The 16270-nt window shown below is 38.5% G+C and overlaps 1 protein-coding gene across 1 annotated transcript in view; it reads right to left on the bottom strand.

The window, feature by feature from the left end:
* Nucleotides 1–15771, bottom strand: part of LOC110827946 (proton-coupled amino acid transporter-like protein pathetic) — a 92118-nt gene extending 76347 nt beyond the window's left edge. The window contains exons 1-2 of the mRNA XM_022060138.2: nt 15451–15771; nt 14993–15087 (exon numbers count right to left, since the gene is read on the bottom strand). Of these exons, the coding sequence (XP_021915830.1) occupies nt 14993–15061 (69 nt within the window). The 5' untranslated portion in view covers nt 15062–15087; nt 15451–15771. The remainder of the gene's footprint in view (nt 1–14992; nt 15088–15450) is intronic.
* Nucleotides 15772–16270: the final 499 nt, after the last annotated feature.

Below are 16270 nucleotides of genomic sequence, written 5' to 3'. Positions count from 1 at the left end.
AATGAAACTGTACCCTAAGGTCGAAGATTAGAATCTTTGCATCTAGCTTGAGCCTGGTCCATTCATGCAACTGTATCACTGCGATTCCAGAACTCTTCAGCACTGCCCTACTAACCAAGGACGTGCCTGGAGACAATCTGTCTGCAACTGCTTGTAGACATTACATTAATAAACAAATTCACGCTGACCACATAAGTGAAGAATTCCTTACGTAAAGACAGAGATATTTCTCACTGAAGCTTTAAATCGTGTCCAGTATGTTCCTGTTCATTTTCCAATGAACCGGAGTAAGACCATGGTCGAACGTGTTACTTTTGTTACTAAACACGACTGAATTTAACAGAGGTATACTTGCACATAAAAAGTTTACTAAAGGTACTGACATAGATTCGTAGATACATACCGACGTTTCGAAGAAACATACTGCCTCCATCTTCAGGGCTGACATTGCGGTAGTGGATAATATACATATATAGGATCAGAAAATTGCAGGCTAAGAGAATGGACCAATCAGAGTCGAGTAATGAAGGGGAAATGCCACCGAACAAGGAGTCTGTGATCTTAATGAACCTCATATGAATTTAAACAGTTGTAGGAAAATTTCTTAATAAACCTGACGTCAGAATAAATACATATCGAATGGCCAGTTTGGTTGCCTTCGTGATTTCTGATTAAAGCACTTGATTACATCATGCATATTACGTACAATCTCAACTTTCATATTTTGCACTGAAATCCCTCAATGTCTCTGTTATCGCTCGAACAAACGGTAAAGTTGCCTTGGGGAATTCATAAAATCACCAGCAACAGTCGCTACAACAGAACACACAACATCCGCTCCACTAATGACCTCGATCCCACATTTTAAATCTTTTAAGCGACTTCCTTCTACGAGGTTTTCCCCATTGCAAGGATTACTTGGAGTCTACACTACATTACAGCGTTCTGTGTAACGAAAAGTCAAAGCAGGTATTCACGAATCAAAAACCATTCTGCGCGGCAGTGTTCGCTCCATTGCTAAGTGTACGTTCTCCTCATGCTGGGCGTACAATGAAGAGACGTTGTTTTGGGCGAGCAGTACTGAGCAGAGCACGTCATATAACCTCCCTACCTCCCGTCCGTATTCTAAAAGAAGCCATCATTTATTTATTTAGCCAGCAGCCAGCTAGTCGGTTTTGGCTCTCTGGAGCTGTTACGCCACGGATTATTATTATTATTATTATTATGACAAATGATACGGAAAATGAAGACTCGCTGCAGTGGGTTCGATTCCCGGCGGTGCCCGAATTTATAACTTGTGTTGGGCAAGGCCGTGGTCTAGGCAACACGGAGTTTTCCTCCGTGGCATCCCAACAATTACTCCATTCACACACAGAAGAAGGCAATGGCAAACCACTTCTGGATCATCTGCCAAGAACGTATATGAACAGGTCCCAGTCCGAGAAAAGGATGGAAGGATCCTGTTCATATGGACCTGTCCTCAGACAGAACACTAAATAATAATAAGATGAGGTGGTCTAGCGGTTAGAACGCTGGCCTTGCAATCCTGGGGTCTCGGGTTCGAATTTATAACTTGTGTTGGGCAAGGCCGTGGTCTAGGCAACACGGAGTTTTCCTCCGTGGCATCCCAACAATTACTCCATTCACACACAGAAGAAGGCAATGGCAAACCACTTCTGGATCATCTGCCAAGAACGTATATGAACAGGTCCCAGTCCGAGAAAAGGATGGAAGGATCCTGTTCATATGGACCTGTCCTCAGACAGAACACTAAATAATAATAATAATAATAAACAAGAAGCATGGATGCTTACCGCCAATATGTGGCATTTGGTAAGTTGATTTTTTTTCGGTACAGAAATTGCAGGAAGTTGTCTATTTATGCCAAGTTATAACTAGCGTTACAAAAACACGAAGTCAGAAAAACTTTCTGTGTTACGGAGCATGAAACATTTTACGACTGTATGCAAATCTGGTGACTGCAAGGACAGACATGTGCGTTTTAGTTGGTTGGTGAACAGAAGGTAACTGTGAAGGACAGGCGAGATATGTCTGCTGGTTGAACGGCAAGCGACTGCTATTCAACATCTCTGAATTTGGTTAAGAAAAACTGGTGTAGTTCCAGACAAGGAAGGGATAATTACAAGAGGAAAATAAAAAAGTAATAAAGAGATGATAGACATTAAGGCTTTGACCGGGATGTTCTTTTGTTAAATCTTATGTGGTACCGCCTGATTCGACTTCTAATGGTTAAGTGAAGTGTTTTCTTCGCGGTACGGTCTGGATTCGTAAATATTATGAAGACGAGCTTCGGCTTCAAAGGGTTAAGCAGCTGATTTTCGTAATGGTGAGGTGTAGTGTTTTCTTCGCGGTACGGACTGAATTCATAAATAATATTCAGACGATCTTCGGCTTCAAAGGGTTAATGGAAATGGAAAGAGAAAATCAGCAGAAGATGACTTCTGGGCAAGGACCTCTGAAACGTCGGTAAACATGTACTAGACTGCAACAACCCAGCCATCTTCTTACTCGCCGCCGTGAACATCTCAGAAGAATGATCCGGTTTAACTTCGTCAGTTTTTAATCTGCCTTCCAAAGAGTAAATATGAATTTCGTAATTTTCGAAGCAAATTTTCGTTTCAGAAAAGAGTACCGCGGTGGCTTTCTCGTGATTCTAGTAAGAAGATTTCACTTCACGAACTTCAGCCTCCCAGTATTTCATGTGTTTAATAGTAATCTGAATAGTCTTCGCCACTGGAATGCCTGTAACTTTCACATGCAGTGTTTTTATATCAAAATTATACGTAATTGCATTGAAGGAAAGTCTCTCAAAAGCAGATATCGTGGCTATACCGAGACATCAGTTTCCGCCTTCAAAATTTAATCACAGCACAGTCCTTGAGAACCCAACTATTTTCTCAGCTCGTCAAGAAACTCCTCACCTTTTATGGAACCTTACCATATTCACAAAATACTATACAGGGTATACACAAAAGAATGGTGTGGTTTTAAAAGTTAATAAAAAAATATTCCTCACCTTACACGGGCACAACATACACCGTCAGGTGAGAAATAATTTTTTTATTAACTTTTGAAACCGCACCATTCTTTTGTGTATACGAAATTACCACATACGCACACATGCTTACATAACATAAAGAGATCTACGTATTGTCGAAATCTCAATCACTATTCAAAACTTCTCAGAGCTGTACTTAATGCAGGTAATATCAGATATTTGAAGCATCTCCATTTTTAATAAGTTACTACACTGGTGTGTCCTACGATAACATACGAAACAAACCGAAAATCTTCCAAATGACTAGAAATTTGTTCATACAAATATAATATGGTGTCTGCTGAAGTATTAGACTTTTCGCCACTACAGGTCACAATGTAATCCTACATTTTAATTACTCTCCAGTACGTAAGGTAGAAAATTCCCCTGAAAATGGTCCAAGACTGCCTCCTTACGAATTTGTACATAGTCTACTCACTACTGATTACCATTTTCTAATCTTATCCTACATTGTATGACCACCCCAGTTCAAACCTCATAAACCAACATAAAAAATAAATCCGAATTGCCCATTTCGCTGCAAATTTTTTAAGTGTTGTCAACACTCGCGCCATCTAAGGTAGGATGCTTAAAGCGTTTATAATGCTGGCGAGCCAGATGTGGCCACACACTGGATAACCCTTTGTAGCGATGTCGAACTGCGTGAAGGCACGGCCGTGCGTGTAAAAATGCGAACAGACGTGCATTAGGATAATTTATATTTCAGAGAAATAGCGTTCACAACGCATTTCTAACATTCTTCTTTACAATAAATGTCTATAAAATATAAAACGTAAAACGACGTTTCGGAGATGGGACTCTATCTCCGTCTTCAGGTTCCTACTCAGTTGGGCCCACTAGATAGAGCTAATCCCTATCTCCGGACCTTTCTTGGATATTATCCATCGTCTAGTAAATATAAAACGTAAAACGACGTTTCGGAGATGGGACTCTATCTCCGTCTTCAGGTTCCTACACAGTTGGGCCCACTAGATAGAGCTAATCCCTATCTCCGGACCTTTCTTGGATATTATCCATCGTCTAGTAAATATAAAACGTAAAACGACGTTTCGGAGATGGGACTCTATCTCCGTCTTCAGGTTCCTACTCAGTTGGGCCCACTAGATAGAGCTAATCCCTATCTCCGGACCTTTCTTGGATATTATCCATCGTCTAGTAAATATAAAACGTAAAACGACGTTTCGGAGATGGGACTCTATCTCCGTCTTCAGGTTCCTACTCAGTTGGGCCCACTAGATAGAGCTAATCCCTATCTCCGGACCTTTCTTGGATATTATCCATCGTCTAGTAAATATAAAACGTAAAACGACGTTTCGGAGATGGGACTCTATCTCCGTCTTCAGGTTCCTACTCAGTTGGGCCCACTAGATAGAGCTAATCCCTATCTCCGGACCTTTCTTGGATATTATCCATCGTCTAGTAAATATAAAACGTAAAAACGACGTTTCGGAGATGGGACTCTATCTCCGTCTTCAGGTTCCTACTCAGTTGGGCCCACTAGATAGAGCTAATCCCTATCTCCGGACCTTTCTTGGATATTATCCATCGTCTAGTAAATATAAAACGTAAAACGACGTTTCGGAGATGGGACTCTATCTCCGTCTTCAGGTTCCTACTCAGTTGGGCCCACTAGATAGAGCTAATCCCTATCTCCGGACCTTTCTTGGATATTATCCATCGTCTAGTAAATATAAAACGTAAAAACGACGTTTCGGAGATGGGACTCTATCTCCGTCTTCAGGTTCCTACTCAGTTGGGCCCACTAGAAAGAGCTAATCCCTATCTCCCTAGATCCGGAGATAGGGATTAGCTCTATATATTGGGCCCAACTGAGTAGGAACCTGAAGACGGAGATAGAGCCCCATCTCCGAAACGTCATTTTACGTTTTATATTTTATTTACTAGACGATGGATAATATCTAAGGAAATTTTTATTCAAAAATAAAAGAAAGAAAGAAATATCCATGTCAAATTAAATATGTTCGATTCTTCGTTTTGAAGGAGAAAAACGGTATACGAGCAGAATATACAAAATTTTTGGCCAACTTCAACACCAAACCACGAAGGCGTGTAATTGACAGGACCAATGAGTTCCTTCTAACGGATCCAAACGAGCCAGTTCCCGAAACGTCGTGGGTTTTTTTCTTTTGAACAAAGACGATGGATAAAGTCCAGTTAGCAAATATTTTTAAGTGTAATCCACCATCTTCAGAAAGCCTTTAGAATTTGAGCAGGTAGAGGTAAGACTCCACGCGCTTTAACCGGAAGACAGTCAGTGGCGTTGGTCTTTCAACCGATAACTAACTAACTAACTAACTAACTAGATGGCTTACCGAACCCGAAGGTTCATCACCGAATTAACCAAAGCCCTCCACCGGACCCTGTCCTGGGCCAACAAAATCCAGTCTCCTTCAACTCCTATCTCCCATAGATCCCGCCAGAGATTATCCTCCCATCTACGTCTAGGTCTCCCCAGCGGTCTCTTCCCTTCAGGTTTCCCAACCAGTACCCGGTGCACACCTCTTGTCCTATCCATGCGTGCTACATGCCCGGCCCATCTCAATCTTCTCGACTTAATCACCCTGACAATATTGGGGGAGGATTACAGATTTTTAAGCTCATCATTGTGCAGTTTTCTCCACGCCCCATCGTCTTCCCTCTTAGGCCCAAATATCCTCCTCAACACCCGATTCTCAAACACCTGCAATCTGTGTTCCTCCCTCTGAGTGAGAGACCATGTTTCGCACCCATACAAAACAACAGGCAAGATTATTGTTTTGTATACTTTAATTTTCAGGTTCTTAGAAATCAGACGGGAAGACAAAATATTTTGGACTGAGAAGTAGCAAGCATTTCCGGAATTTAGTCTCCTCCTAACTTCCTCACGAGTATCATTTTGATTTGTTATTGTTGTTCCCAGATATTTGAACTTTGTAACCCTTTCAAAGGATTTATTAGCTACCCTAAGATAATTCTGCCCGCCTGTATGCTGATGACGAGATACTAACATGTACTTAGCTTTTTCTGAATTTACTTCCAGCCCCACCCGTCTACTAGCCTCTAGTAAAACTTCTGCGTTCCTCTTTATTGTGTTTATATCATCCCCCAATAAATTAACATCATCAGCAAATGCCAATAGCTGATGTGTCCCATTCAATTGCAAACCCTCCTGCCTATCTTGGACTTTCCTGATGGCATATTCTAGCGCAAAGTTAAAGAGCAAGGGAGACAAAGCATCTCCTTGTTTTAGACCGTTCTTGATGAGGAATGTCCCAGATACATATTTACCTACTCGAATATTGCTACAGGTTTCATTTAACTAACTGACCTAAAACGTCCTGTGTCCAAATAATGTAATTCCGCAAATTGCTGGAAGTTTCTATGTAATTGTGAACGTTAGCCTGCGAGATTGTTGCACAATTTATAACGTGAGTAATTAATAAATTCCTGGAACTATTCGCGATGTGAAGTCATCTTCAGTTTCAGCAAAAGTTATCTTGAGCTGTAATTATTTGTGCTCAATTAATACGACAACGTGTTAGTTATTGCGTCAGGTTCGTTTACTGTGTTATCACCCATTTCCAGTTCGTGTCACGCAGATAACGGAAGAACTTTATCAGGAGTGTCCATATTAATCGAATCTCACAAAGTTCAGTTTTCCTTGCCGGTAGCTTTCAACTTGTTTCCACAACGCTATGGCATTTAACTATCTTCATAAACTCCTTTATAAAATTTGTAGTTTAGATGCGTCATGTTTGTTTTGAAATTCAGTATATATTTATTTATTATTTCAGTCTATACACAAACTTAATTTTTAAAATGTTGTTGTTAAAATTAAAATTAAAATTAAAATTTAGCGCTTTTCATCGTTATTACGATGTTACATTTCAGCGCTTATTATTTTACGACATGTTTCGATGCTATTGCATCATCCTCAGGTTTTTATTATTATTTTCATCTTTAAAACTAATATATATTTATTAATGCAACTATTTATTGATTTATTTATTATACAAAACAAATAAATCAATAAATAGTTGCATTAATAAATATATATTAGTTTTAAAGATGAAAATAATAATAAAAACCTGAGGATGATGCAATAGCATCGAAACATGTCGTAAAATAATAAGCGCTGAAATGTAACATCGTAATAACGATGAAAAGCGCTAAATTTTAATTTTAATTTTAATTTTAACAACAACATTTTAAAAATTAAGTTTGTGTATAGACTGAAATAATAAATAAATATATCCTTTATAAAATCTATGATAATCAAACGTCACCCTATATCTGGTTAGATGATCGTCGACCTCTGCTTAGGCATGTGGACGTGAGACCAGCAGTCAAGTTAGTCGGCTTTGGCTCTCTGGAGCTGTTACGCCACGGATTTAATTTAATTTAATTTAATTTAATAAAATCTCTGGACCGAATTTCAATACGATTTCACTGCAAACATCCGACATGTAATGTACGCTTAAGACAGTCAAGTTTTATTCATAACTGTGACTTGTTAAAAATAACACCATATGGCAAAGGACCGGAAGTATTTTCATGGAAATCACAGCACGAAACTAACTGTTGCATCTAGCCATGTGGAATTTGGAACGCGCGTAGTTTATAAAACATTTTAAAACTCACAAGTTTAATTCTGCCTGTATTTTACTTCAACCCGCATTAGATTCAACTCGTTCAGGGCGGGGACCGGTTAGAACGCTGGCCTTGTAATCCTGGGGGTCTCGGGTTCGATTCCCGGCGGTGCCCGAATTTATAACTTGTGTTGGGCAAGGCCGTGGTCTAGGCAACACGGAGTTTTCCTCCGGGGGCTTCCCCGGTTTCTCCATTCACACACAGAAGAAGGCAATGGCAAACCACTTCTGGATCATCTGCCAAGAACGTATATGAACAGGTCCCAGTCCGAGAAGAGAAAAGGATGGAAGGATCCTGTTCATATGGACCTGTCGTCAGACAGAACACTAAATAATAATAATAGTAATCGACTGTCGCTCAGTGAGGGGGCTCTGGATAGTCAACCATATTCTCAGAAGAAAAATTTAGATTAGAAATTATTAAAGAGCCTCATTACTGATTCGTAATAATACAGGGACATAGCTACTGGCCGGATTAAATTATTTGCGTGTTTCTGCCTTCCCTACTCTATACAGTAAACAACCAACCGGAAAATAGCACATGTAAACAAGATAATTTTCCTGGCGCGATGTAAATGGGAATTGGAACTGAAACCTGAGGTAGGATGTGGGCACTGACCTGAATAAGAGACGCCCCGAGCGCTGTAAATTGATGAATTAAAATTAAGCACCTAATGGTAATATTGCATCATGCTGTTATCGACATCTGACAATGGGAGATACCTGATAATACTTGGTACGCACTTCGTATGAAACACAGCAAACATGTCCTTGCCAAATATTTCTCGCTCCGGAGAATATAGAATAAAAACTAATACAAAGTATTATCCGTCCGTCCGTCCGTATGCATGTAACAAACCGAGAACGGTTGAACGGATTTTAATGAAATTTAATATTAGAAAATTTTACAAAAACCTGTCGAGTCGCTTAAATTTTCACGTAAATCTAAAAATTCTAACGACCACTTTACATAAGAGTATTTTTTGAACTAAGGTAATTAACAAATTTATTTTTATAATGGTTGCGCGATTTGTGTTATTCGAGGTAGAAAATCAGTTTTCTAGTTGTGACGACGTCAAAATAACTTCAATTTTTCTGAAGGCCCTTGCTCATCAGCCCCCATACCCTTTATAGTAGAGTACCAAAAGATTTAACAGTCTTAAACTGAAAATACAAAGAACGAACGCCCCAAAAATATTACGTCCTGCGTAAATGTCCTTTGTTATGTACCAGAACGGACCGGCCCTCTCGAAAAAGCTGCTTTAGGACAAAATGTGTCGGAAGAAATCATGCTAGCAGCTTAATATTCAGATAACACGTAGACATGTCAAATAGATGACAAAATTTGACAGGTTCACGTCAGATAAGTGATATAACGAGATGAAGTCTGTATCTCTCTCAAGTAGATATGCGTATCTCGAGATCGAAAATTTAACAATTCAAGAAATAAGAATATGTACGCAGAGCGGAACAGTTCTGGCTCGTTCGCTCTGTTATTTCCAATACATCTTTTAGTTCGTGGACGCTATCTTTCTAGGTGGCTTAAATAGTTGTGGAAAGCCGTCAGTTCCGTCAAAACCTTTGACATTTATAAATGGGGCCAGTAAAATCAGAGTTGTCTGGGACCAACGACCTCATCTGTGTGGCTGGGTGATGATGTCACGACGGTTTATTCACCGAGGAGGCCCCCTTTGTGATTGCGTGGATCCCTGTAAGGGGATTCCCCACCCAGTGACCGGAGCGCAGTAACACATGTAGATCTTCAAGTAAAGTGTCCTTTATTGTTTGCCGGTATTTAAAAAAAAAATTAGATTGTGTCGGAAAAATGTTAGTGAAAGTACAATATCAAATTTCATGAATACCCGTTCAGTGGTTCTCAAGTTGTTATATGCGGACAAATGGCGAAGCTAATATGAGAATTTCTGCAACGTTTGGTTGCAAACGTGACGAAAAAATAAGGACACCCTTACTTCAGAATAAAATGCCCAAGTTTATACAAATTTGAATCTGTCGATAGGTCTCTTAATCATCCTATCAGGATTTAAGACTACGAGAAATTAGCTGAGAATTGATTCCGGTCAAATCAAATCCTATCCCTAATGACTTTCTCTTTCCACAAGCTTTATCGTGAAACTGTGGGATCTGTATTACGCGGCGGATGTCCTGTCGACTTCCTGTATTTTCCCCAGTTCTTACAAGAAAGCGCCAAGAGTACAGTACTTAGACATTATACACTACGTTCTACTTAGGTATTCAGTTGGTCTACCATGCAGTAATGAAGATGGCTGTCTTCTGGGTTGTTGTGCAGTGAAGTTTGGTATAACTTTATCGACGTTTCAGAGGTCCTAAAGATGAGGGTGACAGCAAAGACCTCTGAAACGCCGGTAAACTTCTACCAGACTACACAGCGCAACAACCCAGAAGACAGAAATCTTCATACTCATCGCCCTGATGACGGAGGCAGTATGACCTCAGAAACGTTGGTAAACATCGACCAGACTACACAGCGCAACAACCCAGAAGACAGAAATCTTCATACTCATCGCCGTGAAAACCTCAAATCGTACTACAGTTCACAGCACCGTCATATGTCGGTTATATTTTTGTGTCTAAGTTAACCTTTTAGAACTCAGTGGCAATTGTGACCTGTTTTAACAGTTTATAACTCCGCTGCGTTTTGTATTTATGTCTTTCGTATGATTTTCAGAGTAAACTATAGATAATTTCCTTAAAGAGAGCCAACTTAATATTTGTAGTGGAGAAGAGTTGTGTTTTCGTCGAGGTACAGTTTGAATGTTTAAATATTATTTATAAACTGGACGAGAAAAACAATTCCACACAGTTTTTCTACGAATTCCGGATATGCTTTTCCGAAAAACGTGATTTATGGCGTCCTTAATGAATGGCTATTCCTGACCTATCGGCAAAAACATCCGGAGTTCTGCCTCCGGCATGACGATTTCATTACAAAAAGCACTTACCTGACCTCCAAGATTTATTGCTGTATTTTCAGAATCACTTTCCTTAGTCACAAAACAAAATGGAATGCATCCTTCCTTATTCCTACCAAAGCGGATTAGCAGAAACGTTAAATCTGCTCAGTACAACAGGAAACCAAGATTTATGTTTCATTTATTTTTCTACAGCGGAGATTTGAAATAGTAAAACGCAGGATCCGAGTGTGGCCAAGTTAGTTTGCAAATGTTCGTGACATTTTATCCGTCCATATATTACACGTGAAATTACTCAATAAATGTGATGGAGAATTGGTACTGGACGGTCTAATTGAGTGTTGTCACGCTAACTTAATTTCGGTTCACATCAGTCCAGTGTACCTAATATTTTCCATAAAATTCAAATATCAGTTGATCGTTCTCGGTAAAATCTGTCTCACAATCATTTTGTGAGTGGAAAAATTAACAATCCACAAAGTAGTCATTTTCTTTATTCGAGCATTATCGACGTGTTTAACGAACTATAAGAAGAAGCTTTAACTACAGCTTTTAAAATCCAGTGGTAACCATATATACCACGTGCACTTCGCCCACACAGTGAACATATGTGTTTCGTATGTTTCCCATAACAAACATCCTTAAACATCATTGACTGAAGTAAGTCCCTAATCAAGATGGCTGTCTTCTGGGTTGTTGCGCTGTGTAGTCTGGTAGAAGTTTACCGACGTTTCAGAGGTCCTTGCTGCCTCCATCATCAGGGCGACCTTTTACCAGACTACACAGCGCAACAACCCAGAAGACAGAAATCTTCATACTCATCGCCCTGATGACGGAGGCAGTATGACCTCTGAAACGTTGGTAAACATCTACCAGACTACACAGCGCAACAACCCAGAAGACAGAAATCTTCATACGCATCGCCCTGATGATGGAGGCAGTATGACCTCTGAAACGTTGGTTAACATCTACCAGACTACACAGCGCAACAACCCAGAAGACAGAAATCTTCATATCATCGCCCTGATGACGGAGGCAGTATGACCTCTGAAACGTCGGTTAACATCTACCAGACTACACAGCGCAGTAACCCAGAAGACAGAAATCTTCAGACTCACCGCCGTGAAAACCTCAAATCCTACAAGACCCTGTTCAACTTCTCTCCTTGTTCCAGTTCTCATATTTCTACCTTCACCATTTCAGAACGTCTTACCTTCTTTCCAGGCACCTTCACCGCCTGGAAACCTTCACAGACAAGAATTTGTATATGTATGGTTTTTAGTTCGGAAAAAAGGACGTTATCTAGGCGTGGATGGGCGTGGAAGTACGACTCGACATATTCTTACGTTTTACGACAAAATCATTCTCTTTCCCGACACTCAGATTGACCTGACACCAGGAAATGTGAACAAGCCTGTCACCTCAGTATTTAGAACAAATTTAAATTGTGTAGATTTTATTTACTTGGTTAAAGAATTAGCAATACGTTAAAGTCGTTATGGTTGTAAACATGTACCGACGCTTATCGTAATAAATCGTTTTGTTCTTAAATCTACATGTGCAATTAAGTAACGTTTAACGCTATATTACAGCCTAAGTTTCTTAAAACTGGCAGTCAGTACCTCAAATCAAACATTTGATCAAAATCAGTGTCGAGTCAAGTTATGATATAAAGCAAATAATCCACTTTATTTCATGAGACAAGTGTTCAATTTTCTGTACAACTTTCATCCAAGAATTTTTCTCCCGATAAATATTTTACCTACGAGTCACGACCAAGTTTCGGCCAGAAACGCACGTGGACTTGCGTCTTCACATAAAATATTACTTTTTGCTGTCTGAAGTTACAAAATTTGAAGTTGACGATAAACTGTAGTAAAATTCCTGAACATCAAATTTCAAGAAAATTCGTCAATTGCATCTCGAATCACGACAGACGGTGAATTTAGCAGGCACGTTTATGCAACGTCGTTAAGAACGCGCATATAATAAAAACAAATTAAGATCATAATTACCAAACAACTAAATGGATGATAATAATTGCTTCAGAGAGTCAGAAATTAAAATAGCTTGACTGAAAAATTAAACATTATATTTATATTTGGATTCATGTGGCTCTGGCTAGAGTTGCCTTCGAATCCTTTACTGAATGAAACTTCGGGCTTCATAAAATGTGGGAAACATCTTGACAAAAACAAGCCATTACTACATTCTCAAGAATACCTATGCTCTATAGAGTTAGTTACTACAATTACGCTGGAATCTGGAATACTTCCACAATAATATATAAACAAACAAACAAACGTGCGTGGCGACGGAAAAACGATAGTTTCGCGGTAACCAATAACATCATACGTCAGCACAAACCTTGACGGTCTTAACGCTAAAGAATACTGACAATTTTTAAAACAACTGTGGACGAGAGAACCATTTAGTTTGGTTTAGGCTTCATGGCACGCCACCAGGTGAGAGGTCACTTCAGGAAACCTACTCAACCCTTTGAAAATTCACTTCCTACCTCAAAGAAAACGCAGTGTTTCTCCGTTTCAAAAACCAATTTGTTAAAGCTGTCTAAAGAAAATTTATACATAAGATATTAAAATATCATTTACATATTTGATACATCTTTTTACTACATGTTTCGGTTACATAGAACCATCTTCAGGTGTAAAGTTAAAAGTTAAAAAATTATAATCTTATAAACTAAAACTTAATTACTGTTGTTGTGTAACTTCTGATGATGATTTGGAAATAAACATAATGATATTTTAATATCTTATGTATAAATTTTATTTATATACAATTGTGATAAGACGGAAAAAACACGAATAATTAAAAATTAAAAATATTAAAATTAGCCGTTCATCACAATATAATATTATTAAAAGATTAAAATATCTTTTTACGTTCCCTATCGAGTACTCGATTTACATGTGGAACACACACGACATGTTTCGGCTATATATAGCCATCATCAGGTGTTATGTATTTAAACTTTTCACTGAATTACTGATTTTTTACTGATTTTTAATGATTTTTAGTCTTCATTTTAATCTTTTAATAATATTATATTGTGATTGACGGCTAATTTTAATATTTTTAATATTTTTAATATTTTTAATTTTTAATACTATATAAATCACAATATGATGCATCCACAATATCTTACGAATAATTAAATTTTAATTCACAATATGACGCAATTATATCAACTTATGTCTAAAGAAATAATATCTGTTTATTTTGAGAGTCTTTCGAAACCCACGAATACACTTTGTCGTAAAAAAAAAGTTTACTTATGAATATTAAATCATGAGGTATAAACTGTACAGAAAAACAGTGTGCTTTACAGTAAAAACTGAAACATTACTTTTCTAGACTTAATGCAGGAGACGGCTAGGAAATATGTGCTGGTATCATAAACAATACGTACGATCTTTAACAATTCTCACTTTCTCATACAAATTACTGAAATCACAAAATAAAAACAGAAATACTGCCCAGTACACGCGTTAATTTACCTAAAACCGAGTTTCAGACAGTTAAATACGGTCAGATATTTGTTAAATCTTACGAAAATTAGCGTCTAATATTCGTAACATTCAATTACATTTTACATAACGGAAAAATGTGTCCACTCGTGAGAACGTTGGGTCGTTAAGACGTTCTGTACACCAATCAAGTTTTACGTGTATTATGGCGGAATTATTAAGCTACTAACACTGTCACTGTTACTTTCATGCTTGTCAGTGCTCGCTTTTACGAGTACTGATAGCAAGTCCAGTTAGAGTAAATAACTGGTAGACCCTTAACAATTTTCAAACTACGAACATTTTCTCACGAGACTTCCCTGTTACCGGTTACTTGAAATAACTCCTTCTGATCCAATTGATTCGTGAGTTGTTTATAATTTGATTCACTCTTCACTGCAGGGCTGACATCCCATTGTCTAAAACTATCATTTATAATAGACTACTATTACCGTTCACTATTCACATTTCGGCTTCGTGTTTCAGAGGTCTTGGATTAAAATCTCGGTACGTAAAACCGCTAAGCTGACATTTCTTCAGTTGTTCGAGGCAATCGCCGTATAGTCCGAATTACTGAAGGTTTCGTAAAATAATAAAAATAAAACTTAACTCAATAAAATAAACGCTTACTCCAACAACTGTCATGGAAACTACGCTCCCGACAGCACGTAATTTAATGTTGTGTGTTATAAAGACTATTAATAAACATATAACATATTCCAGAACAAAATTGTAGATCAAATTTCAAAGGACTGGGATAAAGAAATTTTTCGAAACACTCACCCCCGTTGCCATCAACATCTGCGAAGGGCTCTGGTTCGCAACTGACGATTTCATTGGTCGTCCACTCATCCGGCTTGAGACACGAGTTTCTCACCCTGGAAAGGACCAGATATCTTAATCCTTTCTCTCTGGCTTAAACGTTAATGTCAGTGGTGGACATATTAAACAGTTCCTAAACTTCATGTAACGAGACTGTAGTTCTTTAAGAGTGTAATTGTTTACATAAAAATCATGCAAAATATGTATGTCAGTCGTTCGTGAAGCACGAATGTTATAGACCTAATTTACCCGAAAGGAATATTAATCCAAAAATACGACAGTTACAGTTAATATTATTTACACAGGGAGACATATATCACCGATAATAAAATATATTCAAAAATAATAAAAATTCAATTTACGTAACAAGGATGATGAATGTTTAACTGACGAAACTCATTAAAAAAAAAATTACTCACAACAGAAAAGACGATGTTTTCAGCGATCAGACTTCGATATTCCGTTCCAGAAAAAATGTGTTAAAAAGCACAATACTAGACTTGTTCTCCGTAAAATAAATATATCAATCGAGATGACAACGATTTTCCAGAAACAAAACCAAAAAAAAAAAAAATCAACTGGTATATAGTGGCGGTGGAATTATTGAAACTCAAATTTGACTCCCGAAAATTTCGTTTAACTGAAATAGAACTCGGGACCAACTGACAGGTGCTGCGCTCGTGGTGGTGAAACCGGGAGTGACTTTTGTGCTGCAGAAGAGCGTCTTGTATACACTCCTGGCGGAACGGCGGGGACAAGCTTCGACAGCCTCACTCCCTTCCCCAAGCGCTTCATTTTGGTTCCCCTCCCCACATGACGTCACTCCCCTCACCGCCTAGAGCCTCACCCCCCCCCCCTAATTTTAGATCGAAGAGTGCAAACTGATATTGACTCCCACGCTCTTGGTACGGTCTTCGTCATGGTACAGAAAAGCTTTTGTTGGTTGTTTTTCATGTCTTGAAAGTTTTTCAGCACACAGACAAACGATTTATTTTAATATTTCAAACACAACAGACGACATATCTCGTTTGGTTACCCTCATTTATACCGGCTCATGATGGTGTCCAGTTGTGGGCTGTTGTTAACACGTTAATGAACGTTCTGGTTCCCCAAAAGACTGGAAATATATTGACCACTGTACCAATTATCAGCAACGATCATGTTCCATCAGTTGCTTCGTTAGTTACAGACCAGTTGTGAACATCGTTTTTAAGAGATAGTAAAGTTGCGTCATATTGT

The sequence above is a fragment of the Zootermopsis nevadensis genome, unplaced genomic scaffold (genome assembly GCF_977971745.1).
Source record: "Zootermopsis nevadensis isolate Lab colony 2312 unplaced genomic scaffold, Znev_1.0 Znev_ptg000003l, whole genome shotgun sequence".
Taxonomy (NCBI): Eukaryota; Metazoa; Arthropoda; class Insecta; order Blattodea; family Termopsidae; genus Zootermopsis; species Zootermopsis nevadensis.
Note: the sequence above shows the minus strand (reverse complement) of the source record. Positions and strands in the feature narration are given on the sequence as shown.